This window comes from Lutra lutra, chromosome 6 (assembly GCF_902655055.1).
Source record: "Lutra lutra chromosome 6, mLutLut1.2, whole genome shotgun sequence".
NCBI lineage: Eukaryota > Metazoa > Chordata > Mammalia > Carnivora > Mustelidae > Lutra > Lutra lutra.
This window is the reverse complement of record NC_062283.1, coordinates 68,670,493-68,697,253: the sequence shown is the minus strand read 5'-3', so window position 1 is coordinate 68,697,253 and position 26,761 is coordinate 68,670,493. Positions and strand designations below refer to the sequence as shown.

The following is a 26,761-nucleotide window of genomic DNA, read 5'->3' as shown; positions in this document are numbered from 1 at the left end:
CAGGGGTCTCTCCAGACTCCCCTTCTTTAGCTTAAGAGAAAAGGGGATGGGGACTAGAATCAGGACTCCACAGGGCTGTTGTGCTTGTTGCTGGCTCAGGGTAAATACTCGGAAATATTTAATTATTGAGTCAATAGGCAAGTCTCATCCCAAGAAAGCTAGGGACTCTGGTCCCGGTCTGTGGGGTGGCAGGTGGCGACGCTGGTCCCTCGGCTGACTCTGGAATGTCTAGATCCCATTTCCCAGCCTGACTCCTCTCAATCGGGGTCTCCCCAGGTCCTCAGCATGTAGGATGAAGGGGGGGTGAGGAGGAAGGTAGGGTGATCACTTCCCCCAACCCTGCAAGGTAACCAGCACAGCACAACCACAGAGTGCAGTCCGTCCCAAGCTGGTCTGCCCTGGACAGTCCTCTGAGATCTTTCAAAAATGCCAAAGCCCAGACCAGCTAAATCCCATCCCTGGGATGGGACCTGTGGATCAGGATTTTTGAAACTCCCCAGGTAATCCCACTGTGCAGACAAGCTTGGGAACCCCTGGGAGGGGCTGCATGCCGTCTCAAAGCCCCTGCATATCTACTTCTTGCTTGAACCTCTAATATCTGCCTATTTTATCGGCAGGCAAGGTTTTGTTTAAAAAAAAAAAAAATATATATATATATATATATATATGCACATACACACACATACATATAGGGGCACATGGGCGGCTCAGTTAGTTGAGCATCTGACTCTGGATTTCGGCTCAGTTTATGATCTCCATGTTGAGACTGAGCCCGTGTGGGGCTCTGTGCTCAGCAGGGAGTCGGCTCCTCTGCCTCTGCCCCTCCCCCAACTCTCTAAATAAATAAATAAAATCTAAAAAAATATGTGTATGTGCGTGCACACATGCATGGATACACACACCCCAAATTCAATTTGTACCCCCTGCAGAAACTGTAGAAATAATTACAAAGAGGAAAATGAAAATTACCTGAACCTCACGCTTTTGTAGCAGTCACTGTTGACATCTGTTTTCCTTGATTTCCTTCCTTCTTCATGGTTGAGGAAACTGAGGTAGGGAAACTGGGTAACTTTTCCCAAAGTCACAGAGCTACAAAGTATCAGAGTCAGGATTTGAACCTGGAGCCCTGACGGAGCCCGTCGGGTCGGGCTGTCATGAGGTCTCAAGGGACTAATCCCGGGCAAGGGCCCCCACTGGACGTAGGGGGCTGTGAAAGGGGAAGATGCTCTACAGGGAAAGATGAAGGTGGCCCTCAGGCTGGTTTTCGACACTGTCCTTGTGTGTCCGGGGCAGGGGATGGAGCCCAACACCACGTTCACAGCCACCGGACTCACAGCCACACCTGAGCGATGGCTTCGACTCCTCTTCGCCGGGCTGTGTGGCCTCATCCTGCTGGTGGGGTTGCCGGCCAATGGGCTGATGCTGCTCGTGGCAGGCCGGGACTTAGGCACCTCCCGGCCACTCCGCACCCTGACCAACAGCCTCATGGTGAACGTCACACTGTCCGACCTGCTCTTCGTGACCTGTGTGGTGCCCGTGCTACTGCTGAGCTTCCTGCGGCGCGACTGGTGGCTGGGCCCTGTCATCTGCACTGCCAGCCAGGCCACCAACAATGCTACCATGTTCTGTACCTTCTATAGCATGGTGGCCACGGCTTTTCTGCGCCACGTGGCCGTGGCCCGGCCTGAGGTGGCCCTCTCTGCTGGCCGGGGCACCCGCCTGCTGCTCTGTGGGGCCATGTGGGTCCTGGGCGTCACCGCCTCATTGCCCAACTGGCTGTTCCAGAGAGTGGTGGTGGAGGAGGGGGCAGTGGGGACCCGGGCCTGCCTCCTGCTCCTGAGCCCTGCTGGGACCTCCTGTTACTTCACCCTGCTGGGAGCCCTGGCCTTCCTGCCTTGTGTGGGGGGGCTGGGCTGCTCTTTCAGCCACGTGGGCTGGCTCATGCGGACACAGCCTCGTGGCCCCAGTGGGGAGAGCATCCAGGAGCACAGGGAGAACACAGCATTCATCCTGGTGGTGCTGGGGGTCTTTGTGCTGATGTGGGGGCCCTGCTCTGTGCTGGGCTATGTGGCAGCTGTGGGTGGCCTGCCTGTCACGCCAGCGGCTTTTGTGGCAACCAGCTTCTGCACTATCCTGGCCTACTCCAATTGTGCCGTGAGCCCCATCCTTTGCTTCTACCTCTCCCGCCCCTTCCAGGCAGGGCTCAGGGATATCTTCTGCAGGCCCACAGCCGCCAGCCACCCTGAGGGTGTGGGCGGGGCCAGTATGGTGCTGGAGAGCATCCAGCCGGTCCAGGACAGGGCCCCAAGAGGCCTATGGAGTCCGGGGGGAGAGGTGGAGGGGGGTGCCGGTCTGAGGAGATAGGCTGATGGGAGAGAGGGCTGAGAGTCAAGAAGGGTGGGAAGATGCTTAGGGACACTAGAGCCTATCCCCTCCCTTTTACCAATGGGGAGACTGAGATCCAGAGAGGGCAGGTGGCCCAACCAAGGAGACACAGCAACCGAAATGGTGACTGGATTGATGCTCCCTTCCCACCTTGGGACTCAGATCCCTATAGACTCTACCACTTTCTAGTTGTATGATCTTGAACAAGTCCCTTCACCTCTCTCTAAGTCTTTTCTCTCATCTGGGGTAGTGATCATTCCCTTCTTCATAGCATTGTTATAATGACAAACCTAACATATAATGTGCTTAGAAGGCCTGGTGTTTCGTAAGCACGTATGAGTTTCATCATTACTATTACCATTATCATTTTATTTTTATTAATTCAGGGGCATTTGAGGTGAGGGGACAAGAGGTCGGTAAAGGGATTCCAAAGGCAGAGATGTGGGTATAGGAATGACCCAGAGAATAACAGCCTGGGGTCCTTAATCCTGAAGGCCTGGAAAAAAAATGGGGTGAGGGGAGGGGACAGCTGCTGCCAGGGTAGGGGCCCTGAGGCCAGGGGAGCCTGTTAGGGACCTCTCCCCTCTTTGCCTGCCCTCCGCCAGCTGGGTCACATACACCTCTCGGCCCAACAAGCGAATACAAGGTCAACCTTGAAGCCGTGAATTTCTGAATGCCTCCTTTCTTCTCTGTGATTTCTCTTCCCAGTGTGGCACACACCTTCCTTCTTCCCAGAGCAACTGAAGGTCTCCACCTCTCCTACCCCATCTCCTCTGAGAAGTTCCCAAACTCCAGGCCCTCCCTCCGGCCTCCTGGAAGCAGGCCTCGGCATCTGTGTTAGTTTGGTAACCAGGGGAATTGTCTCTACTTAAAGTCCCAAGACATGTCAAAGACCACTGGGATTCTCTGAGAGGGGCTCGGAGTAGGCAGGTCCCCAAAATCCATGTGAGAGAACCAGCGTTCTGTGGAACACACCTTGAGAAATAACCCAGGAGGGAAGCTACACTGTCAAGCACAGTACAGATGACCTTAGCTCCCTGGGGCAGTGGCTCTGAGACTTGATTCCCCTGCCCGGTGGGCATCTCCTCTTGACGCTTTCTCATAGGCACCCAAGGTGAGGCAAAATGGGTCATTGGTTCTGGGAACTTCCCTCCCGAGCTATGACCCCACCCAGTTCTTACTCAAAGCATACTGGAATGCAAGTCAGTGGGGTAGCTAATTATAGGGACAGCCATGAATCAGCTCTAATTTACTATAAAATCATAAGAAGTAAATAAGTCCCAAACTTTGGTATAATTAGTCTCAGATTTCTTGTGAAGTGCAGATTGGAAATGGCTGGCTGAAGGGCTAATCTGACCGTGAGCTTGCCCAGAGGAGGATGTCCCCTTTCCCCACGGTCCTGGGCTCTGAAGGCCACAGTGATTTATATATGAAGAGGGAACAGGAGGAGAGAGATTACCATCCTCCTCAAGTGCATCCTGGCTGTGCACCTCGCACACTTGATGTGGGCACATCTGTAGGCCCACAGTCTGTCCACACACTAATCCCACCAGAAAAGAGAAGTGGTCCCATCACACACAAGCGCTCCTGGCACCTGGCCTGTGGGTCGTCCAGGCTGGGTCAGGAGCACCCCTTTGGTGCCCAAGACGCTGACCCCTCCCATGGGCTTAGCATGGGTAGCCCAGGGTGGTAGGATTTCTTTGCTCACTGCTCCAAAGCAGAGGTCATCCTTGGAGGGTGCAGCTATGTGTGAATCAATGTCTCCAAACCTGAGCCGGGCCTGGCACCGGTGCTCAGTAAATGCTTGTTGAGGGATGAGTCAGCGATCAAATGCAGTAAAGTGACCCACTTGTTTTCTAGAGAATAATCTGATCGTGTTACTCACCTCTCTCACCTCCTCGCTGGCTCTGTTGCACTCACAGTAATCCTGAAGCCCTTACCATGGCCTACAAGGGCCTACGCATTCTGGATTCTTCACCTCCCTCATCTCATCTCCTGAACTATCCCTGGCCCCTGCCCCTCTTCACACAGCTCCAACCATATAAGCATCCCTCCTGCCCTTCACGTGAAGTATCCTCTTCCCTCAGGGCCTTTGCACTTGCTGTTCCTTCTACTTGGAGCCCTCCTGCCTTGGATACCAGCATGCCTCCTTCTCTCGTTTCCTTAGGGCTCATCTCCACCTTCACCTCCTCAGAGGGGCCCGCCCTGACCACCACACCTAAAACACCACTCTCCCTTCTTCTCCATTATTTGTCTTTGTAACTCTTACCACCACCTGAAATTAGGTTATGTACCTATTTGTTTATGTGCTTCCTGGGTTTTCCCATCTTATTTGTGTGTCTGTTGTGAGCTCTGTGCGGAGACAGGGCAAGTGTTTTGTTCACTGCTGTACCCTGAGCACCCAGCTCAGGCCCTGGCACATTGTAGTTGCTCAGGAAATCCTTAATCGAACAAAAGAATAGAAGAGAGATAGAGAGAGGAGAGCTTGGATTCTGTCAAACAGCAACACACTTGCTGTTTTTCACAGGAGAAAGGAAAGCAAGGAACTTTACTAAAAGAACCCAATTTACTTCAGTTTAAGGCAAATTCCACACAGAGACTGTCTCAGAGACGGGCACAGGACCAGACAGCATAGAAACACCACCATCATGCATGACGGGAAGGGAAGTGGTGTTGGGCAGTGGACAGGTTGGGACGAGGCATGGGACGAGTCGTGGGCTGAAGGGCCCCATGCTGTGGGAGGGGCTGGCATGCATGACTTGCTCCCTGTGTGGGTAAAGGCTGGGCAGCTCGGGGGACCCAGGGGTGAGATCACCCTTCCCGCCTTCCCACAGCAGAGGCAGCGGCTTGGGCTCAGACCCCACAGCCCAAGGCTGAAGGACTAGAGTGGATTTGAGGTGACAGGAGGGAAGAGAGTGACCCTAAGGGCCAAGACGGCCTGGAGTAAGGGGGTCACACTGCTGAGGCGTGGGATGGGGAAGCTGGGCATGGCATGAATGGACTCTCAGGACACCGGAGCTGAAAATAAACCTGGAACCATCTGGTCAACCCTCTTGCCCTACTTCTGAGTCCCAGAAGGCGGAAGGGGCTTGCTTGGGTTCCCACAGGCTCAAACCCAGGACTCCTGTCTCCTATCCCTGTGGGAAAGAGTGGCGACGTGAGAGTGCTGGGGCTGGATGGCTCCTTCCAAGGCCTCCAGAGGAGCAGCAGAGGACTGGGCTCCAAGGGCCCTGGGCAGCCTTGGCGGGAGGAGAGGGTGCCTAGAACCAGGAGTCAACTGTAGAGGTGCCTGTGGGCCCACACCAGGGACAGGCCTATGGATCTAAAGCCAGCATCCTTCTGGGCCCGAGAGGCACCGGAAAGGACTCTGTATCTAAAAAGCCTCCATTCCTAGCCCATCATGTGGCCTATGGCCCTCCCATCACAGTCTCCCCTTCATGGGCCTGCTGGGCTCCCATGGCATGCAAGTGTCCCTGGGAGGGGGTCACATGTTCAGGCATCCCTGCAGACCCATCAGCCTCACAGGGTTCACTGGAAATAGGGATGGGGTAGATACTGCGGAGTGAGAGATCAGGGGCCAAGTGTAGGAGTATACGGCACAGGAGGGCGGGGTATCCTAGCGCCCCAGAGGGGAGAGGCCCAGCTCAGGCTTCAGGGCCACGGAGGAACAGATGGGCTTGCCCAGGTGGACTGAGGGGGACCCCAATCCTCCTGATCTTTAACCCCTTCCTGTCTGGTCTAGAACCAGGTATTGGGGGGACAGAGAAGGGCAGAGGCCCAGAACCTCACCCCCACCACACGTACCCTCCAATTCCCCGGGTCTGGGCCACGAGGCTAGGAAATGAGAGTGGAGTCTTCAGGGCCCCGTCCCCCGCTGGCCTCCCAGGCACACACAGTTACAAAGGCTAGGCCTGGCATATTGCAAGGGGGTCTGGGGACCCCAGCTGTGCTTTCACTGCCCCCCTCCCCCCAGGGAGCCACCCACCACAGGCCAGAGACCTTCGGGAAGAGCGCTCAGATGTGTGTGTGCAGGGGGGAGGCAGGGGGAGTGTGGGCTGGGGACCGGGGAGGCGAGGACTCTGGGGCTGCAGGTGGGGGGCGCGGGCGGATGCCTTGGGCCTTCATGTAGGACACCAGCTGGTCAGGGATCTCGGCCAGCACATCACGGGCCAGGCGCGCCATGCTTAGCACGTGGTTGCCGGTGCGGTCCACGTAGTCCCTAAAGGGCACGAACTGGCCGGAGGAAAGGCACAGTCAGGCCAGGTCTCTGGCTGGACCCCAGCCCCTCCCCGCTCCCCAGTCTCCTGGCCAGGACCATGCCTCCCCCGCCTCTGCCCTCTCCATCAGCCAACCCTCTGCTGGTGAACCCTGAGGGGCTCTTCTCTCATTGGCTCAATGAGGTATCACGGGGCACGTATTCCATGCCAAGATGTACCCCTAAACAGGAGCCCTTTAGCTCCGAAGTCTTGGCACCAAGCACAGGGACTCAGCCAGTGATCAGAAAATGCTGGATGAAGACCCTGGCTTCTGGGAAATGGGCCTTCCCATCTCCCCCAACCTCTCTGTCTCCTTTGCTCTACTTCTCCTCCATCTCTGGGTGGACACCTACAGTCACGCTCCTCTGGCTTCCTCCCAGAGGGTGACCCACCCTTGAGTGCCTCAGCTCATGTCTGCCTCCAGGCCTTTCCTTACATAGGTCCCCCCCTCCCCCGGCTTACTCCCAGAACTGCCCCTGTTCTGGGGTCTAGCCTCCTGACTCTGGTCTCCAACCTTGGAAGGACCCCAGGGGGTCTGGGGAACGTCAGTCTTTACTTCTAATCTCCTAGGAGGTTCACAGACAGGAGTGCTTACTAAGGTGCGTTCTGAGGCTTGACTGGGCAGGGATGCCTGGAGGACAAAGACCTGTCTGCTCACTACGTGTGCCATCCTACATGAGAGGGTAAGACACAGATACAAAGAACCAGGCAATGCGCATTCCCAGAGAGGGCTTCGGCAACACTAAAGACGCCTCCTCCGCTTCCAAGGGGTTTGCCATCTCACTGGGAAGGCAGCCCCACTGAAGACACTGGAAAGCGCAAGGATTGGGCCTAAGCAATCTGCAGGAAACCATGGAGGCCTGGCAGTTCAGGGAGGCCTTGGCAGACCATTCCTGTCAGGGCAAAAACACTGGGGACAAGTCTCAGACATGGTAGGGAGGGGTCCCGCCAGGGGACAAGTGTGACCCAAGGACTGATTCCTGTTCCCTTCTTTGGTGACCAAACCACTCTGGGGCTCCCTCCAAGGCCCCTTTCCAGAGAATTTTCTAAAAGGGGGTATGAGGTTGGCCTGGCTAGAAGGCCTTGGGCATTTTCCTTGGGACAGGCAGGATTTGGGCTTCACCTGGACAATGTCCCGCTCTGCCAGCTTCCCCCGTGAGGAGATCCGCACATCATCGCCATCCAGCTCCACCATGGCTGTGTGAAAACAGGCATTGGTGGTACACTGAATTAATGGTGGGCACCCGGGCCTGGCAGGACAGTGGGCTTGTCCTCCAATCCCGGGCCAATCCAGGACAGAGATGGTCAGACCAGACCCCCTCATTAGAGATGAGGAGACAGCAGGAGCCCAACATGGTGCGTCTCTAACTTCTAGCCCAGTGCTCCCACTCCCCCACCCTCCGTTCCCAGGGTTGGAGGAGGGAGGATGGACTGGACCGCCTCCCCACAGCCTTGGGATATGGGTATGGGTGTACACCCTGACACACCCTTCCCTGTACAAACAAACACACCCTCACACCCTGCCTGCTCACCCAGACAGTCACACCCACCCAGGAGCTCTCACTCTTTGGGGAAGGGTCATTCCCAAGGGCCTGACGCCTCTGGGGAAACATCAGGGGGTGGGGACTTACCATCGAACTCTGCCTGGCCCACTCCGATGATAATGATGGACATGGGGAGTTTGGCAGCCTGGGAGATCAGGAGGAGGGACAGAATGGGGTGGGTCCATGGAAGAAAGACAGAAGGACAGAGAAATGGAAGACAGAAGGATGGAGACACACAGAGAAACATACGAAAGGGCCAGGACACGAACCAAGGGAAATAGCCGTGGGGCACCGGAGAGGAAGAGAGGGTCAAGAGGGGGAAATGGGTCCCAGGTCTGCTTCTGTGAGATACCCCCCATCCCCTCTCCTGTCCCTGCATCTCCATCAAGTGGGACATCTTTTATGTGGGCATCCAGAAGTGGGAGCTGGGGCTGCAGACCCTTATACTGGGAGCCCACCCAGTAGGGGGAGTCATGTTCCTGGGCCTCCCCCACTCTGGGCTCCCACTTCCTCCTGGCAGGGATGGGCTGGAGTCTGGGGCAGGGGTCCAAGAGACAGATTAACAAGGAAGCCACAGGCATCGGGAGGGAATGGCCCATGTGGAGGGTGGGTGTTAGATACAGAGCTCATCCACAGGATCCTTCCACTCCCCAAATCTCACTGCCCGGGAAGCCTCCTCCCAGGGGTTTCTCTAAAGAAGTGGGAAGTCATGCCCCCCACCCCCAGCTCACATTGACGATAGCCTCCTTGGTCTGCGCCATGTCCGAGATGACCCCGTCCGTGATGATGAGCAGCACCGAGTACTGGGAGCCATCCTGCACTGCGGCCGCGGTCCTGGGGGGCATGGGGGAGCGGGGGCTGCAGTCTGTCTGGCCCGCTCTGCACCCCTCCCCGCCCCCATAACACTTTGCAGGGGGTGGGGGGGATAATTCTTTGGTGGGAGGAGAGTCTCTTTAGGGTCAGGGCTCCCTGAAAGGTGAGTGAATGGAAGAGACGCCCCTCCCATGTTCCGGAGAGGACAGGTGTGGACGGACGCCGCGTGAGCCTCTGGGATGGGCATCTGGGGACTGTGGCACTCACCTGGCCACGTGGGTCACCACTGGGGCGAAGTTGGTGGGGCCATAGAGCTGCACAGTGCGCAGGCTGTGGTGGTAGGCCTCCAGGATGCCGTCGATGCCGCAGCAGGAAGGGTTCTCCTGGTTGCCATTCTGGGGGCGCCGAGGAGAGGGAGGCTGAGCCCAGGAAGAAGGGAGGAGGAGGAGGGAGGGTAGCCGGGCCTGTGCACAGCCAGGGTGGGGAAGGCCAGCTGTCCTGGGATCTCCATGACTCCTCCCTGGTGGGAGGTAGTGGGCAAGGGAGGGAGATCCGCAGGCAGCGCACACTCTGGGGGAGCAGAGCCCAAACCCGCTCCTTGCCCCACTCTCTGCTCCTGCTCAGACAGGCCCCCCTGAGAGCCCTGGCTGCTCCCCTGAGGAAACCTTGGGCAAACCACCCCATCCTCCAGTGACTGCCAGGTCTGAGCAGCTCTGGAAGGACCAGCAGCTGATCTGTCTTGTATCTGGTGTCCAACACCGTGCCTGACATGACGGAGTGCTCCCAGCTCATGGGAGGGAGGGAGAGGAGGTGGCCCCCGTCTCAGCACCAACTCAGGGAGCTCCTGGGACCATCCGCAGTTGCCTTATCCCAGTGCACACCCCTTTACCCTTATTTTGGGGGCCTTGAGGGGGAGAGGTAGTTCAAGCACATCTCCACTCCACTCTCCTGGGTCTTGTCAGGGAAAGGAGGCCAGAGCCCACAGTGGGTGGCATCAGACACGGAGGGGAGGTGCTGGTGAGCAAGGTGGGGAGTGGGCTTCTGGGGGCCCTGCTATGAGCTCACCCACCCCCCAGGAGGCAACCTACCCACCCTGCCTCCAAAGGGGGCACTGACTGTCCTGGGGCAGGGATGATGAGCAGTGCCCTCCACCCCAGGCTTGTCGCCAAGCCCCGAGCCTGGTCAGCCCTCGGTCTGACCTCCCAGGACCTCCTACCAGCGGGAACTCATGGGACACCCTTCCGTCGGGTGGCAGCTTGGCCCCAAAGCCAAGGGCAGGGAACATCTTGTCACTGTCGTAGTGCTGGATGATCTCCCCGACTGCAGTCAGCGCCAGCGCGTAGGCGTTCAGCTGGTAGGGGCTCATGTAGTGCAGGGACGTGGACTGCGACGGGTTCCCTGCGACACGGGACATGGGAACATTTGCTGCTCCTGACACTCCAAGCACCGTGGGCTCAGAATGCAGAGGGGGGTCTCCAGGGACACCCGTGATTTTATCCTTGACTCTTTTCTTTCTCTCTTGCCATACCTTCAATCCTTCAGTAAATCCTGGTTGCTAACCCTTCAAAATACAGTCACCCGCTCACCTGCTTCTCCTGTGCTCTGTGACAGCCCCATCCCCTTGCCTGTGGTAGGGCGGCTGCCCAGACCATCTCTCAGCTTCCGTCCTTTGCCTGGAGTCCGGCCCAAGGAATGAGGCCATGCCTCTCCTCGGCTCTGAAGGCTCCCATTTCACCCAGAACCAGACCCACAGTCCTTACGGGGGAGCCCACAGGCTCCTCGGGGTCAGGCCTCCAGTGACCTCCCTCCATGCCTCCTGCCAGCCCCTCCCCTCACTCAGGCCCAGCCCCTTGCCATCCCTACCTCAGGGCCTCCGCAGGGGCATGTCCCTCTGCCCTAGGACACTTTTCCGCATAGGTATGTGTAGCTTGCTTCGGCTACTCAAGGGTCCCCTTCCCAGTGTGGTCCCCTTCCCAGTGTGCGTCCTGAAAATCATAGCCTCCCCCAATACTCCCTTATCCCTCTTGCTGGCTTACGTCCCCCCCATAGCCCTCGTCCCCACTGAGAACGGCCCACATTTTACTTATTGATTCATCCAGGCATTACGTCACAGACTGCCAACCAACAGATCCTGTCTCTCCCTGCGACCAGCTGTACGCTCTTCCCGTGGGTCCTTACCTCTCAGTCTCAGGTCCTCGTGTGTGCAGCGGGGGTGACAGTCCCACCTCATGCGAGTGTTGTGAGGACAGAGCAGGTGGGATTCTTGCAATGCCCCTCCCAGCCCTGAATCCTACCACCCTAGGACTCTGTGGCCCATCCCACGAGTTCCAAACCAGGGCTGCTCTGACAGGCATGAGAGTAAGCACGGAGTACCGCCAACGAGGGTCCAGACTCCAAGGGAGGTGGTGACGTTTCCAATGGTGTGAAATTGGGCACTGGTCACTCGTGGTGAATTGGGCAGAGCCCCACCCTGGAGAAGGTCCCCAGTGGGAAGGGAGCTGGGGCGGCCCCAACAAAGCTGGGAACTGGGATTCCTGCCCTCACTGATGACCAAAGAGCTCCCCTCCAGCCTGGGGACTAGGCTGTGTGGGAGGATGTGAGATTTGATCCCATGAGGAAACATCTTTTCTCCAGCCCTCCTCATGGGCCCAGAGCCCAGATTTGTTAGTGACCACAGTCCAGGCTGGGGACACCTTCACCATCTTGGTAATCCCTTTGGCTCCCCAAGCCCTAAGGACCTCCTTTTCAGTGAAGATGAGGCCAGAGAATATGGGAGAGCTGGTCCCAGCTAGGACCAACTACCACAGCTCTGAGAAGCCCTCCCCACTCCAGCCTCCAGCCCCGCACCAGCTCCTCTGCCCATCCCCCAACTCACCATTGGAAGCCGTGAAGTCGATGGCCACCGTGAAGTTGATCTGGGTCCTGGAAGAGGAAGAGCAGTAGGGGAGTCACCTAGACAGGGAAAAATCCAGCCTCCACCCCAGCCCCACAGCTTGCTGGACACGTGGCCTTGGTGAAGTCGCTCATCTTCTTCCAGTTCTGGAAAACGGGGATAGTCATGCCAGCCACAGCCGCCCCACAAAGGACTGTTGTGAACCTAAGAGGAAGGCAGTGTCTGAAGCTCTCTGAACGGACTGTGTTCTGTGTGGGCACATGGTGACAATTAATTATTTCCTCCCAAAACCCTGCCCCTGGGCCCACCTGAGTCCCGTGAAGTTCTCACTATGTTTCCCACTCAAATTCAGTGTCAGATGCAGGGTTAATGCTTATTTGGCAAAAAAAGAGAGCCAAAGAGATATCATGCATCTCTGAGGGAAGAACAAAATACCACCCATACTGCTGTCTCGCCAAAAACTTGAACCTGAGGGGCGCCTGGGTGGCTCAGTGGGTTAAGCCGCTGCCTTCGGCTCAGGTCATGATCTCAGGGTCCTGGGATCGGGTCCCACATTGGGCTCTCTGCTCAGCACGAAGCCTGCTTCCCTCTCTCTCTCTCTCTGCCTGCCTCTCCGTCTACTTGTGATCTCTCTCTGTCAAATAAATAAATAAATAATCTTAAAAAAAAAAAAAAAAAAAAAACTTGAACCTGAATCCAACTGAGCTTCCAGAGCTCTCTCCCAGTTGTGTACAGGAAATACAAGGGACAGAGGAACATGTTCCATGACAGCCGGGGGAAGCAGCCAGTAAAAACCAGTCTGAGGGAGCCCCCTCCCCCCTTCAGACCTTGTGAATCTGAATCCCTTGGTGGGGAGCAGGACTCTGTTTTAGCAAGCCCTCGTGTGCTTAGAGGAATCAACAGATGAAAAGAGAATTAAGGGACAAATCGACCAGTCGCAATATATGGATCTTGCACGGATTTCTGATTCAAATAAGCTAATTGAACAACTTTATAAGAACACTGGGGAAATCGGAACACTGCCTAGATATTTGGTATTAAGGAACTATTTGATGTTTAGGTGTAATTATAGTAATTATAGTATTGCGGTTGTATTTTACAAAGAGAACGTCCTTATATTTTAGAGCTATATCCCTAAGTATTGGGGGGATAAAATCTGATGACTGTGATTTGCTTCATTTGCTTCAAAATAACTGAATGAAAGGGAGCATGCGTGGAAGGAGACTAGCCAGGAGTCAGTTAACTGTTGAACCTGGGTGAAGGGTGCCTGGGGGTTTGTTATACCTTCTCTCTACTTTTGAGTGTATTTAGAAATTTTCCAGAATAAAAAATCTTGGTTTTGAGGATTCAGGTTCAGGGTTGAAGCTTTCTGAGGGTTTGCTGCTCTCGGGTCCATGCTAGATACTGACAGAACGAAGCTGACAAGACAGGAGCCCCTGGATAAAGTCTCGTCTTATAGGCCTCATTGTCCAGTAACCACAGAGCTGGTCGGTGACCAGGGAGCTGGTTTAGAAAGAAGAGCCCAGGGCCGCACTCCCAACGATGCCAGTTCAGTCGGCCTGAGACGGTGCCCCAGAGTCTGCTTCTTCAACAGACAATCCCTGCCCTCCTCCACAGATGGATTCTGAGGAGCGGTTCTGGGATCACAGGTGGGGACGCTCTGTTCCGGTGGTTCCGAGTTGGCCCGATGTAAGATCAGCCACAGCCCTCTCTCCACCCGACTATGCATGAGCTCCTGCTCGTGGAACCATTGTCCCCCAGGAAGGGAGAAGGACATGGTGAGCAGGAGACCCAGGGCTAGGTCTGCTGGCCAGAGCGGTCTGGCCCACGCCCTCTCCCTGGGTCCCTGACTGATGGTGCGGTACATCTTCCCACCCACCTCTGCCACCCCATGGATAAAAAATAAGCGTTTGTTTGTATTAAGCCTTGAGGTCACGGGATTATTTGTTATAGCGGTTGACCTGTCCTATTCATCTACTGTTCGTTGTCATCTCTTGCTGGGAAGTAAAGAGATTCTTGTCTTTGCTACAGGGAAAGAGCTCTGCTCCCAGGGCCACCATCGGGAGGGCGGTTCTGGCCCATGGGACCACAACTGAGGACAACACTGGCCGGGCTCTTCCAAATCAGGGTGAAGGAAGAGGTAAGTCTTACCCCTTAACTGGTCTTCCCCTGCTCTGGGTTCCAAAATGACTTGGGGAAGGAAGGGGCTAGAAAGCCTCCCTGCAGGCTCTCCATGCCCCCCTGCTTTAGGGCAGAGCAGGGCAGAACACAGCTGGGGCCCAGGTGGCCATTCCCACTCTCCCGGGACAGGCGGGCAGGGGAGGGAGGCCAGGGAGAAGAGGAGCCCGAGACAAATGCCTCCATCAGCTGCCTGCCTGGACACGCAGGTCGAGCAAGCTCTCGATCCCTGGAGCCTGCTCTCCGGCTCGGGTCTCTGGTGAGGACGAAGAGGTGTGAGCGAGGCCTGGGGTTGGCGCCAGCGCCAAACCTTCCCCGGCCTTGCGGCACCGGCTTCTCGGGGAAGGCCGGCCTCTGAGGGCTCCTTCTCGATGAGACATCCCAGCACCCAGTCCTTCCACCCCGCTGTGTCTGCCGGCATCTCGGCCCACCTGGCTGCTGTGAGACAGGCAGGGCCGGGATGACTCACGACTGTGGAAGCAATGCCGCACGTGAGGCCAGGAGGAGGCCTGCCGCTGGCTGGGCGTGTGGCCACCAGCAAGTTATATAAAATGGACATAATCATCCTCGCCCTGCCCACTGGGTTCTGTACATGAGGGGCGCCTTGCAAAGAAGAAGGATAAATAGGATGTGCACTGTTTGAAAATTAGCAGGTGTTCTAGAATGTAAGTGCAGGCTGCTTCATGGGGGAGGGAACGGGGCGGTTTTGATGGGGGAAGGGAGCCCAGGCAGGGTCTGGAGTGGGCTCAAAGGAAGGGCAGGTAGGGGCAGTGGGGGCCCCCGGGTGACTTGAAGAGGTGTGTATTCAGCGGGTAGAAAGAGAGTTTGCAACCTGGAAACCAGTTTCGAGGCAGCAGGGTGTGGTGTCATGGGAGAGTATGTGTGGCTTCCCAGGGCCCGACTTTTCCCTCTGCCCTGGAAAAGGCGGCAGCCAAGTGCCCGCTTGGCTGGGATGAGCCTTTGGCACCTGTCCTGCCTGTCTTCTTTCCAGACAGGTGTAGTCACTCACCTGCCTGCACCTGTGGGCTTTCGGCTCCCCACACCCTGACCTGGCCCCTGTTCTGGCACAGAGCACACTAACCTCAGTTCGCAGTCAGGCTCTCTTTCCATGAGCTGTGGGCTACAGCCTGCGGGCTCTCCTGTCTGCCTTGGCCTGGATGCCAGCCCTTCTGGTTCTTTCTGCTCCTTAAGCTCATGTTTGACCACCTGTTGGCTGTGGGACCCTCTGATGGCTCATCCCCCAGCGCCTCTTGCCCCCTATAGGTGGTCCCTGCTGTCACTGGGCAGGTTAATCAGTGCCCCCCACCCCCACCAGACCAGACATCAGAAGCTCAGAGAAGGAACGGCCATTAGAATTCACTCTAATCTCTGCATGTATAGAGGAGGAAACTGATGCTCAGGGAAGGAAAGTGACCTGCTCCAAGTAATCTAATCTAGCAAATTCATGGCTAAGAAGCTCCTAGAGCCTGGGCCTCCTATTTCCTCATCCAGAGCTCTGCCTCCCTAAGCCCTTGGTTCTCTTTGTCATGGAGTCCCTACCACCTCGGGGTCCCATCCCTGCAAGAGGACAGATGGGACCCAGGCTGGCCTCCATGGCTCAGGAGCACCCTCTGTAGCCACTCAGGATCCAGAAGCATCCAGGGCTCTGGGCAAGTTGTCTGAAGCCAGATACTAGAGTTGGTTCAGGGCTCACAGGCTATGTCCAGAGCCTCAAAGAGGCCAGAGCTGCTCATGCTTATATGTGGGGCCCCCTTCCCTCTCCCCGAAGCCAAAGAAACCAGGCTGGATCTCTTCTCACCCTCCTTTGATGTAGTCAAGAAATGTGCACTCAGACTCCACAGCGAAGGAAAGCAGCGTGACCTTGAAAACAAGAGGAAGCTTGGTCAGTGGGGAGCTCAGAGCTGCGGGGAGATGGTTTGCTGCAAGTGAGGAGCACGCAGCACCGCCGGCTTTGCACACTCCACTGCATACAGTACCCACAACAACCCTGTGAAGCACAACGGTTATCCCATTTTCTAGCCAAAGAAACTGAGGTTCAAAGAGGGAGGCAGTGTGCCCGAGGACACTGCCAGGACCTGGCGGAGTGAGAAGCGAACTCAGGTCTGACTCCAGAGCCTGCCCTCTTGACCTTGACCCCACCTGCACCCCCACAGGGCCCACCCTCTGTCCCCGAAGCATGGAGGCTCAAGCCAAGAGCACGAGTTTCCCCCAAGTGGATACCGGCATGGAGTGTGGAAGGCGAGGGGGTCTTCCCGACATGGCACTACCAACCTGCCAATGTTGAGGAGCTCCCTGTCCCACGAACCATCCATCCGAAAAATATGCCCCTTTGGTCTGTCCTTGTATCTTCAGTCTCACTTATCCCAACTCACCTGTTGGTATCTCTTGATCTCTACCTTCTCGGACCCAAGATCCTCATAAGCAGCCTTTTCTTTCCCGGAAGGTAACCGACCTGGGGCCCCTGCCCCAGAGCAGACGCCTTTCCACCCCTGCCCCCTGACGGCTTTGGCATTGACTGTGCCTAGACAGGCAGCTACCTGGCGGCTCACTACAATAATGATTTAGGATTGTGAAGACAAGTAAGTGAAAGCCCGGCTGCCAAAATCAATTAAATGGGGCAAGGCTGGGGCAGGAGACCTTTACCTGTGTCCGAGAGTTCTACCCTAGAATTTGGGGAACTCCCTACTGCTGCAGGCTCTGCTATCTTTACAAACTCTCTGGGTAGGCCAGAGAGGGCCTCTGCTTGGCATCAGCCCAAATAACGGGAGGGTTTGTGGGTGCTGTGCTGGGCCCTGGAGACCCTACCTGCTGTGGTTAGGGTGTTAGGCGCCTGGATGGACAAAGCCTCCTTTTGCTAGGAGGAGACTATGGCCGTGGCCTCTACCCTGACCAATGACCACCAGACTCCCTGGGGAGCTTTGAAAACCTCCTGCAGCCTGGGTGGGGAACCCAAACCAGTTACATCAGTTTTGGGGGTAGGGTTCTGGCCTTGGATCTTTTTTAAGCTCCTCGCATGAGTCTAACCTGCAGCTGGGGTTGAACCTCAAGGCCCTGGGATGAAGTAATTCCCTAACTTGCCAGACCATATGGATTGAGCCAGGATCCTGCTGCTCAGAGTGTGGTCCCTGGACCCCCACCAGCAGCACCAGCATCCTGATGGGGGCTAAAAATGTGGACATGCAGGGGCGCCTGGGTGGCTCAGTCAGTTGAGTGCCAGCCTTTGGCTCAGGTCATAATCCTGGGGTCCTTCAATGGAGCCCCACATTGGGCTCCTTGCTCAGTGGGGAGTCTGCTTCCCCCTCTGCTTGTGCTCTTTCTCAAATAAATAAATAAATAAATAAATAAATAAATAAATAAATAAAATCTTTTTAAAGAAAGAAAGAAATGCGGGCATGCAGATTCTTGGCATTTTAACAAGATCCCCAGAAGATTCTGCACATAGTAAGGAAGGTATGAGAAGCACTAAACACAGCTTCCTGGGCCCCAGCCTAGGCCTCCTAAAATGGAACCCTAGGGAACTGGACTCGGCATATGCATTTTAATAAGCATCCTGGACCAGGGCACCTGGGTCGCTCAGTCCGTTGAGTATCTGACTCTTGATTTCAACTCAGGTCATGATCTCAGGTCATGTGCTCAGCAGGGAGTCTGCTTGAGATTCTCTCTCCTGCCCCTCCTGCTCATGTGAGCTCTCTCTCTCTCTCAAATAAATAAATCTTAAAAAAAAAAAATCAGGGACACTAACTTTTTATGTTGAAGACTGGCCTGAGACAAATCGTGTCCCCTCTCTGGGCCTCAGTTTCCTTATCTTCAAGAAGACTGAAGAAGATCAGTGGTTTTCAAGCTTTTCTTCTTTTTTTTGAGCTGTACATCCAGAATTTCTCAGCTGGGGAAAGTGCTGCCTCCCCCAGGGGCACGGGAATATGTGGGAAAGTTTCGGGGGTCTGCCAGCCATTACAATTCGTCTCCTTGGAGTGAGCAGAGAACTTCCAGCCCTCTGTCATAGCCAGCCAGTGCAGTAAGCAGGGTAGGGATGATTTATGAACCCATTTTACAGATGGAGACAATAAGGTACCTCAGAGGAAGCTGCAGAGCTCCCTAACTAGGACCTCATCCAGGTCTGGAGTTGCAGTTTGCTTAAATCCAATGACTAACTGTGGTCCATTGGCTGCTGGGGCTTTGGACCGCTACAGTAGGGAGGGACAGGAAGGGTACAGCTCTGAATATAGTTGCAGGGGAAAGATGCTGGCTTGTCTGAGACAGGCACAGTGGCCTCCACCTCAGGGCCTTTGCAGCACATGCTGATCCCCACAGCTAGAATTCTCTTTCCCCAGTAGCCCCAATACTTGCTCCTTCACCTTCGAATCTCTGCTCAAATGTCACCTTCTCAGAGAAAAGCTTTTCCTTGACTACTTAATATAAAATAGTTTTGTCTCTGGCATTCCCCAACCCTTTACCTTTTTTTTTTTTAAGATTTTATTTCTTTATTTGACAGAAAGAGAGAGAGAGACAGCGAGAGAGGGAACACAAGCAGGTAGGGTGGGAGAAGGAGAAGCAGGTCTCCCGCTGAGCAGGGAGCCCGACACAGGGCTTGATTCCAGGACTCTGGGATTATGATCTGAGCCGAAGACGTACGTTTAACTGACTGAGCCACCCAGAGACCCCAACCCTTTACCTTCTTATACTTTTTCCCACAGCACTTATAACCACCTGAAAAATACAGGTATATGTATGCATATGTATTTGTTTTCTGTCTCCCCCACTAAAATGTAAGTACTAGGAAGGCAAAGATGTGAGTCTGTCTTGTTCCCAGCTATAACCCTCATGCCTAGAACACGGCAGCATTCAAGAAATGTTTGTTGGATAAATGCATGGATGTCCTGAAGAGCAGCCCCCCAGATGCCGCGTGGCTCGTGTAATCCTAGGATCGTCGTGGCAAACAGGCACTGACTGCTGTCTCCGCTCTAGGACCTTGGTTGTGCCTCTCTGGCTCTGTGACCTTAGCTGAGTCACTTCCCTGCTGGCAGCCTTGGTTTCCTCTTTTATGACAAGGGGATGATAATGTCTGCCTCTCAAGGAAACAACCTGTGAAAAGCACCTCGGTGGGGAATTTCCCAGAGTAAGGGCCCAATGCACATGACTCCTTTTCCTCTCCCTTTCTGCAGGAAGTCCCCATGGGAGTTCCTCTCTGGGATTTCTCATTCTGTATCACAGCGCCTGTGGTGTGGCCCATCTACCGTCTACACGGGCTGCCCACCCCCACCCCGGGGCTGTGGCTCCATCTGCCCCACCCTTCCCACCCTCAACTCTCCAGGTCGGGCTTCCATACCCCACAAGAGCCCACACAGACACGCACAACTCCTGACAGGGCAGACCTAGCTCCGGACTCAGGATGTCCACACCCAGCTACAGAGAGGGGCGTGGCTACTCACCGTGCCAGAATTCACGTATTTCTTCTTCTTCATTTTCTTTTTCGGGTTTACCACCTGCAGGAGAAAACAGGTACTAGGTCAGGAGCATTTCCAAGCAGTCAGGGGTGGGCTCCCAGAGCTTCTAACGACCCCTGGGTATGGCTCCAGCCTTAGTAAGCAGAATGGGGTGTGTAAGACTGGGGGTTCTGGGGGAGGAAGCTTCGGGGAGGTTTTGTGAGAGAACTGGCATTTAGATTTATGCATTCCTGATTAGATCCAGTGTTCCACAACCAACACACCAGGAATAATATTTATTTAACCTTCCTCCCCACTGCTCCCCCAACACGCCCTCCACCCAATGCTGCCAAAGGAGGCTCGATGTCGCAAAGGGGCCCTGTCTGTGCCTGCCCTTGTGTGTTGGCTCAGGCAGCTCCCCTCACCCCGAATGCCTCCCCCCCTCACCAGTTCCCATCCTCCCTGCTCCTCCTTGGAAATCCAGCCCTAGGGCTGCCCTCGGGCCTAGGGGGCTGCCCTCGCCACTTCCCCCCACCCACCCAACATAGCAGTTAGAACTTCCTTAACTGTTCCTCATGTGAAACCTTTCATTCCAAACCAGACCTAAGCACTTATTTAGTACATGCTGAAAAATCGCTTGTGGGTGTGCTTAACTCAGGGATCTCAACTTCCCCCCCACCACTCCCACATATTTGGCCACGTTTGGAGACACTTTGGTTGTCACGACTCGGGGAGAAGACAGAAGCCAGGGACGCTGCTGAACACCATGCCATGCTCTGGGCAGCAACCCCCACCAAAGAATCTTCGAGTCCAAGATGTGGACTCGAAGCCTCAGCGTGGAGGCTGAGAAGTGAGACCTCTTCCCCATGAGCCTTCCAGGGCCTTTTACATGGGCCAGAAGCCTCACTGGGTCTTTTGTTTCCACGGGGGACATTCAGGCCCAACCTTGTCCTCATCTCCCATCAAAGGAAGCAAGGTTGATTTTCACACCCTCTCTGTCCTCTCTAGGCTTCTGGTGAACTCATGGCCCCTGCCCCCCATCCCCTGTTCTTCTGCAGGGGGTGGCCGGCTTTGTCATCAGCAGAGGCCTCTTCTGTCTGAATGAGTGTTAATATCCATTCCTGGAGATCAGGAAACTAAGACCCAGGGACAGAAGCCTTTTCCCCAAGGTTACACAGGGCTCTGCGTAGTGACAAAATTAGAAACCAGGTTCCTGCCCTAAGGTCAGTGCTGCCTACCTGGGTGCCACCTTGACAACAAATACGAACACATTCCTTGACAAATACTTATGGGTGGGAGTGGGGGACACCAATTCTTCTCTTCTAGAATCTTCACTCCAGCTGGAGAAAGATATGTCCTCAGGAGACAGAGGACAAGAGGCACCAAAAACAGGGAGCCAGAAACGTGAAAGGAGTTGGAGGAAGGAAGGACCATTCCCGGCCGCTGAGCATCCGCGAAGGCTCCCCAGGACAGGTGGCACTGATGGCAGGTGCTGACGGCAGGAAGGGTTTGGGCATGGGGAGCTGGAGGGAGGGCATTCCAGTCCGAGGAGATAGTTTGGAGGAGAGGAGACAGTTGCAGAACAGGACAGCAGAACCGCAAGGTGGAAGAGCAAACTGGGCTGGCTGGAAGAGAGCCTAGAGTGCCAAGTTAATGTCTGAACAACACTCAGCAGCCAGCAGGGAACTCTGATGACCTCTAAGCTAGGAGGGGACCATGATCACAGCAGGCTCTAGGATGCCGGGACCTGGCAGAGATGAGCATGAGCGGAGAAGGAGAGACATCAGGGGCATGTCTACCTGCCCGGTTCTGCCACCTAATGGCTGTGTGACCCTAGGCAAGTTACCTGACCTCCCTGTGCCTCAGTTTCCTCATCTATAAAATAGGAAGAGAAAGTACCTACCTTATAGAAAGGTTTGGGTATTCAATAGGTCAATACAAGTAAAGCATTTAGGACATGGTCTGGAATGTAGTGAACACTATTTAAGTGTCAGCAGCTATCAATTTTTACTACTACCACTCCTGCCGCCTCCACGAGTCCAGGTAAGAGGTAATGAGGGCCTGGGGGTTGTTGGAACAGGTACTGAGCTATGGCAAAACAGCACTGTCAAGAAGTGACCACAGACCTCGCGCCCAGGGCGCGGCTGCGGGGGCTGGAGGGAAAGGGGTCAGGGGTAACCACATAGACAGAAGGAAGAGCTGGATTTGGGGGCTCAGGTGGGAAGTTCAGGTGAGGAGAGCTGTCAAGTTCTGCAGGTGGAAATCGTGTACCCGGGGAGAGAAGCCCAGAACAATCTCAGAGCCCCCACAGACATGAAGGCCGCCCTGATGATGTGGTATTCACAGACAGCTTTGTGAAAAGTTCCAATGCCGCACAGTGCCTCAGTGTCCCAATCTGTCCCATGAAGATGTGGAACTTTGAGAACTGATTACATCTCAAACTTGTATTCCCAAGTAGCCCTCCCAGCTGAGGAGAATAAACATGGCCTCCTGGGGGTCTGGGTGTCGCCCAAAGACCTGGCCACAAGCACATTTCTTTGAAGTCTTCTGTGTTAACTTTAAATTAGCCTGTATTCCACATTTCCACTCTCTAATTATAACTGTTTTAATATTAAAGCCATGTTTTGTTCTCAGATCCTCATGTGAAGTGGGCACTGAAGAAACGCCCTGTTTATTCTGAGGTTTCCAGCACTCCCAGCTCACATCCCCACCCCCACCAACTAGCCTCTCGGGGCCACACCCTGAAGTTCCACGTAGGGCACTGTCGCCCCCTGGGGGCCAGGCCAGGAACTTCCCAACTCCCAGGCTGGAAAGCTCAGCCTTCTCCTTTCCCTCTTCTCACACCCCCAGGGGCCCTAAGGCCTCCAGAGTAGGTCTGGGGTAGGCCCTCCAGTGCAAGCAAGCCGCAGAGCTGCTCCCAGGGGCCAGGACTTGTGCTGGCTTCGGGAATACAATAGTAAGTGAGAAACACCCCCCACCCTTATGGACCTCATGGTCTTTAAGCGGGTGAGAAGTAGGATAAACAGGTAATAATAGCCAGGGGCATGGGAGAGGCATGGGAGGGAGCAGGCAGGAGGGGTATTTACGCCAGACTTTGTAGGTAGAGCGAGTGTGCGGGCAGAGAAGGCTTCCTGGAGGAGAATCATACCCAAAGGGAGTCCCCAAGGATCCAAAGGCCCAACCAAATGAAAAAGAGCAAAGGGAGCCCCAGGAGAGAACCATGGAATGAAGCACAGAACTGAGCCAGCAGGGAGGTTCAGAGAGCCTCGGAGAACATAATGGGGCTACCAGTGGTGGTGAGCAGAAAGAAGGGGCCGGGGCAAGACCCCAGGGGCATGCTAGGGGTGGGAGGTGTGGGTCTGCTCATACACACCCACTGGTTGCCACAGACTGTAGGCTGCTGGGGGTGCATGGTGCCCATGGGGAGGAGCTCGGACTCCACCTTGTAGGTAAAGGGCCCTGCAGGATCTCAGCTGGAGTGGGGGCGTCATTCTGAACCTCCTCTCCGCCCCTCTGTGTGAATCCCAGCCAGGCAGTGGGTAGGCTGCCCAGCCAAAGGTTAAGCAGGGAAGCCATGTGATCAGTTTACCATTTTGGAGGAGGCCTTGGAGTTCTGAGTGGAGGACGGAAGGAGGGGGCGAAAGGCCATTAGGGGGGCTGTTGCAAAGCCCCCTCCACCTCCATACAGGTGACATGATGGCGGTGGGGGTGGATGAGAGTGAAGGGAACAAATGTCAGAGTCCGTGGACAGAAGGAGGAGTGGGATTCAGTGGAGTGGGTGTGGGGGGATGGACAGGAGGTGTCAAGGATGACTCCCAGGCGCCATGGCTGCCATGATAGCAGCCCAGGAGAAGGAGCCAGCTGGCCAGGGAGAGGGGATAGCTGTGGGGAGGCTTCAGCCTGTGTCTTCAGTCTGGGAAGGCTGAGTCCAAGCAGTGGCGGGACGGACATACGAGTCAGACACCCAGAGTGACGACACCAGGGCCCAAGATGAGGGTTTTTCCCAGCAGAAGCCTGTTCTCTCCTCAGGCAGTTTGGACTCTAGTAAGGCCTACCAGTGACACTACCCACAGGGCAAGGCCTGCCTCCCCTCCCACCCCCTGGACTGCCAGAGTTTCATTCCTTTTCTACCCAATGGCGTTTTCCAGTGAAGAAGAGGAGTCAATCCAACCTTTCCCACTTTTAGCTTGAGAGATCACAGCCTCTTCTGAGCCTGTCAAGCACTCTTAAAAGCCAAACCCCGAGAGAGAATCCCTTCCCTAAAAATCTTCTTAAAGGCAGCCAGAGAAGGCTGGAGCCTGCTTCCCCCCCACACACAATGCCTAGGTGCAGGAACAAAGACAGCCCTTCCCTTTTCCGATGCAGAAAACAAAGCAATTAACTGTGAGGATAGGAGCCCTTTCAAAGAAATGCACGTCATGCTCCATCGTCACAATGGCCTCGTTCAACTGAATTCAGGACATGCTCGGACCATCAGCACCTACTGGGTGCACACAGGCACTGCAAAACCCTTGTGAAGGGAGGCCCCAGGAAGGGCTCCCCCCCCCCCCCGTCTGCCCTCAGGGAGCTCCCGTCCAGCGGAACTCGAGACCGGCCCACTCAGTACAGAGACCTGGGGTGAAGGAGGGAGAGTATGGAGTGGTCCAGACTCTGCCATGGGAGTCAAAACCGACTCCTCAATGTCACTAGCTGAGTGGCTGCTCCTGTGGGGAGAGAGCCCATCTCTAGGGCTGTTGTGAGATGTCACTCTCCTTGCCCTCCACAGAAGATGCTGGAAGACAGCAGTGACGTCATGCTCACTAGGGGCCAGACACTGTCCTAGTGACTCCTTTCACTCTGAGTGGGCCTGGCACGGAGTGGTGCAGAAACAACCCAGGTCACAGAGCCAGTCCATGGTAGCAGCAGGGTATGAACCCAGGCAGTTTTTAGGGTTTGAAATATCTGTGGTTGGGGCCCCTGGGTGGCTCAGTCAGTGAAGCGTCTGCCTTCGGCTCAGGTCATGATCCTGGGCTCCCTACTCAGTGGGGAGTCTGCTTCTCCCTCTCCCTCTGCCCCTCCCCTCGCTCGTGCTCTCTCTTGCTCTCTATCTCAAATAAATAAATAAAATCTTAAAAAAAAAAAAAGAAGAAGAAGAAAAAGTATCTGTGGTTAAGTGGGTCTAGCACAGACTGTACTGTCCATGAGGCTCACATGGGGAAGAAAGCACGAGACCAGAGTGCTGGGAAGGCCACCAGAGGAGCTGGAACTCAAGCTAAATTTGGAAGCTGGGAGGGCATCTCGGGATGGTGAGCACACACAGGCGAAGACTCAGCGGCAGAAACTGTCCTTGGAGGGCAAGCACTATTATCTCCAGAAAGACTGGCAGGGTGGGGAGAGGCTTATCCAGGTTGTCCAGATCCAGATGGAGGCTACCTACGTCCTGTTCCTCTGTTTCTTCCCTTCCAGAAACAGTAAGATATTCAGCAGGCCCTGAAATTGTTCTGATTAAAGGCAGAGAGCCACCTTGAACTCAGGACCTTGGGTCTCCCCAACCCCCACCTTCTGTCCCACTGGAACCCCTCCTCCCCCATCTTGTTGGAAGAACGCTTTGTGGGGACACTGTAACTCAATGATTCGGGGAGCCAGGCAAGCCGACATTGTTTGCCTCTTGATTCTGCCACTTACTGACCCACGTGTCTTTGGGCAAATTCTCTTGCTTCTGCTTCTCTGAGACTCAGACAATAAGAGCCACATCCCAGGAGAACACGAGAAAACCCCAGCCCAGCACATGGCCCGCAGTAGTCCTCGGTGGCTGGAACTTGGGTATAATCAGAGCAAACCCCGGACTTCCGGTGTCCACCTCACCTCGTAGATGTTGAACTGGCTCTGTCCGCGGGCCAGCTCCCGGTAGCTGGTGGTGAACTCCCCAATGAAGTCATGGCTGCAAGAGAAGGTCTCTGTGAGACAGTGGCCCACACTGGGTTCTGCCTCTGCCCATCTCCCTGCCTCTCACACCCCTGCCCCTGGCTCCCGATTCTGCCCGGGGCCTCCACTCCAGGGGTGCACGCCAGCACACAGGCTGGGCCCCTGGGAAGAGCCCCGTGTCCCCTGTGGAGCGGGAAAGCCAGCAGTCACCTAGCCAAGAGCAGGGCCCCAGGGAAGGGGGCCCACTTCTACTCGGAGTCTTGTTTGAACAAAACCTGCAGGGCCGGGTCTTTCAGAGAGGACAGGAGAAATTTAAATATGAAATGAATATTAGACGGCATTCAAGAATTATTGTTCAACGTGTCAGGTGTGATAATGGCATTCATGGTTCTGTAGGAAAATGTCCTTATTTTTTAGATGTTCTCAATGAGATATTTAGAGGTAGAAATGCCTTGATGTCTGTAATTTAAACTACAGCAGCAAAACATAGAGCAAATGTGGCAACATGTAACACTTGTTAAATTCAGATGATAGGCTTAAAATCCTTCATTAGACTCCTCTTTTTCTGTGTATTTGCCATTTTTCCAGTAACAGTCTTTGAAAAGACCATTTGCGTCATGTCCATCGAGGTAGCTGGAGATTTTCTGTGGTGGCCACACTTTCTGGGACTCTGCCCCCTCAAGTGTGTGTTCCTGTTAAGAGCAGCAACACCTGTCCGCAGAAGAACCCCGCTCACCATCTCTCCCACATCTAGCTGCCTTTCGGGGTCACCACCCCCGAAAGAGGCAGCCTGGGGGGACCTCCAGAGCAGCTGGAGAGTGAGGCCTGGGAGGTGTCCCTGGAGGCTGCCTCTGCCTGGAGGCCACTCTGGATTTTGACTATGTATTTTATAGCTCTCGGGACTCAGACTACAAGCTCCTTGATGGCAGGATGCTATGAGAGCTGGTGGCTATCCCCAGTTTTTCCCAGTGAAGGAGAAGTATGGGGAGCTCTGGGGTAAGAGGAAACATGGAACTGGTAAAGAGGAGAGGACGGGGGACAGAGCGAGTTAACAGAGGTTTGGTGGCACTGGAATCCTGTCCCAGAAGGCCTCAGGGGAAGGTGAGACACCTGGACCGTCCAGGATCTACCTTGAGTTCTGTTTGCACAGACCTTTACAGTACCCCCTATCGGCATCACAGACTTGAGGGGTATGGATGGAGATTACGGGGCAAAAGTCCCCTTACAACACCCCTCGTAATGCCACAGAATGGAGGGAGTCCCAAAAGTCCAGAGGACATATTGGGTGTGGTCCCACAGACAAGTGGGAACCTGTGAGGTTTCTGGAGTAGAGCCAGGAGAGGCCCATTCTTGTCCTCATCTATG

The 26,761-nt window shown here is 55.1% G+C and overlaps 2 protein-coding genes across 4 annotated transcripts in view; one reads left to right on the top strand and one right to left on the bottom strand.

Moving 5' to 3' along the window:
* The first annotated feature begins 1,296 nt into the window (after positions 1 to 1,296).
* Positions 1,297 to 2,364, top strand: LOC125101609 (allatostatin-A receptor-like). Its single transcript, XM_047732000.1, has one exon. The coding sequence runs from the start codon at positions 1,297 to 1,299 to the stop codon at positions 2,362 to 2,364; it is 1,068 nt and encodes a 355-aa protein (XP_047587956.1).
* A 2,590-nt stretch (positions 2,365 to 4,954) lies between these two features.
* Positions 4,955 to 26,761, bottom strand: part of CPNE5 (copine 5) — an 89,461-nt gene continuing 67,654 nt past the window's right edge. For all 3 annotated transcript variants that reach the window (XM_047735045.1, XM_047735047.1, XM_047735048.1), the window contains 10 exons: positions 25,337 to 25,412; positions 19,499 to 19,552; positions 15,868 to 15,929; positions 11,874 to 11,920; positions 10,215 to 10,396; positions 9,266 to 9,393; positions 8,917 to 9,019; positions 8,273 to 8,330; positions 7,765 to 7,838; positions 4,955 to 6,618 (listed from right to left, as the gene is read on the bottom strand). In XM_047735045.1, coding sequence (XP_047591001.1) covers positions 6,400 to 6,618; positions 7,765 to 7,838; positions 8,273 to 8,330; positions 8,917 to 9,019; positions 9,266 to 9,393; positions 10,215 to 10,396; positions 11,874 to 11,920; positions 15,868 to 15,929; positions 19,499 to 19,552; positions 25,337 to 25,412 — 1,003 coding nt within the window. In that variant the 3' untranslated portion in view covers positions 4,955 to 6,399. The remainder of the gene's footprint in view (positions 6,619 to 7,764; positions 7,839 to 8,272; positions 8,331 to 8,916; positions 9,020 to 9,265; positions 9,394 to 10,214; positions 10,397 to 11,873; positions 11,921 to 15,867; positions 15,930 to 19,498; positions 19,553 to 25,336; positions 25,413 to 26,761) is intronic.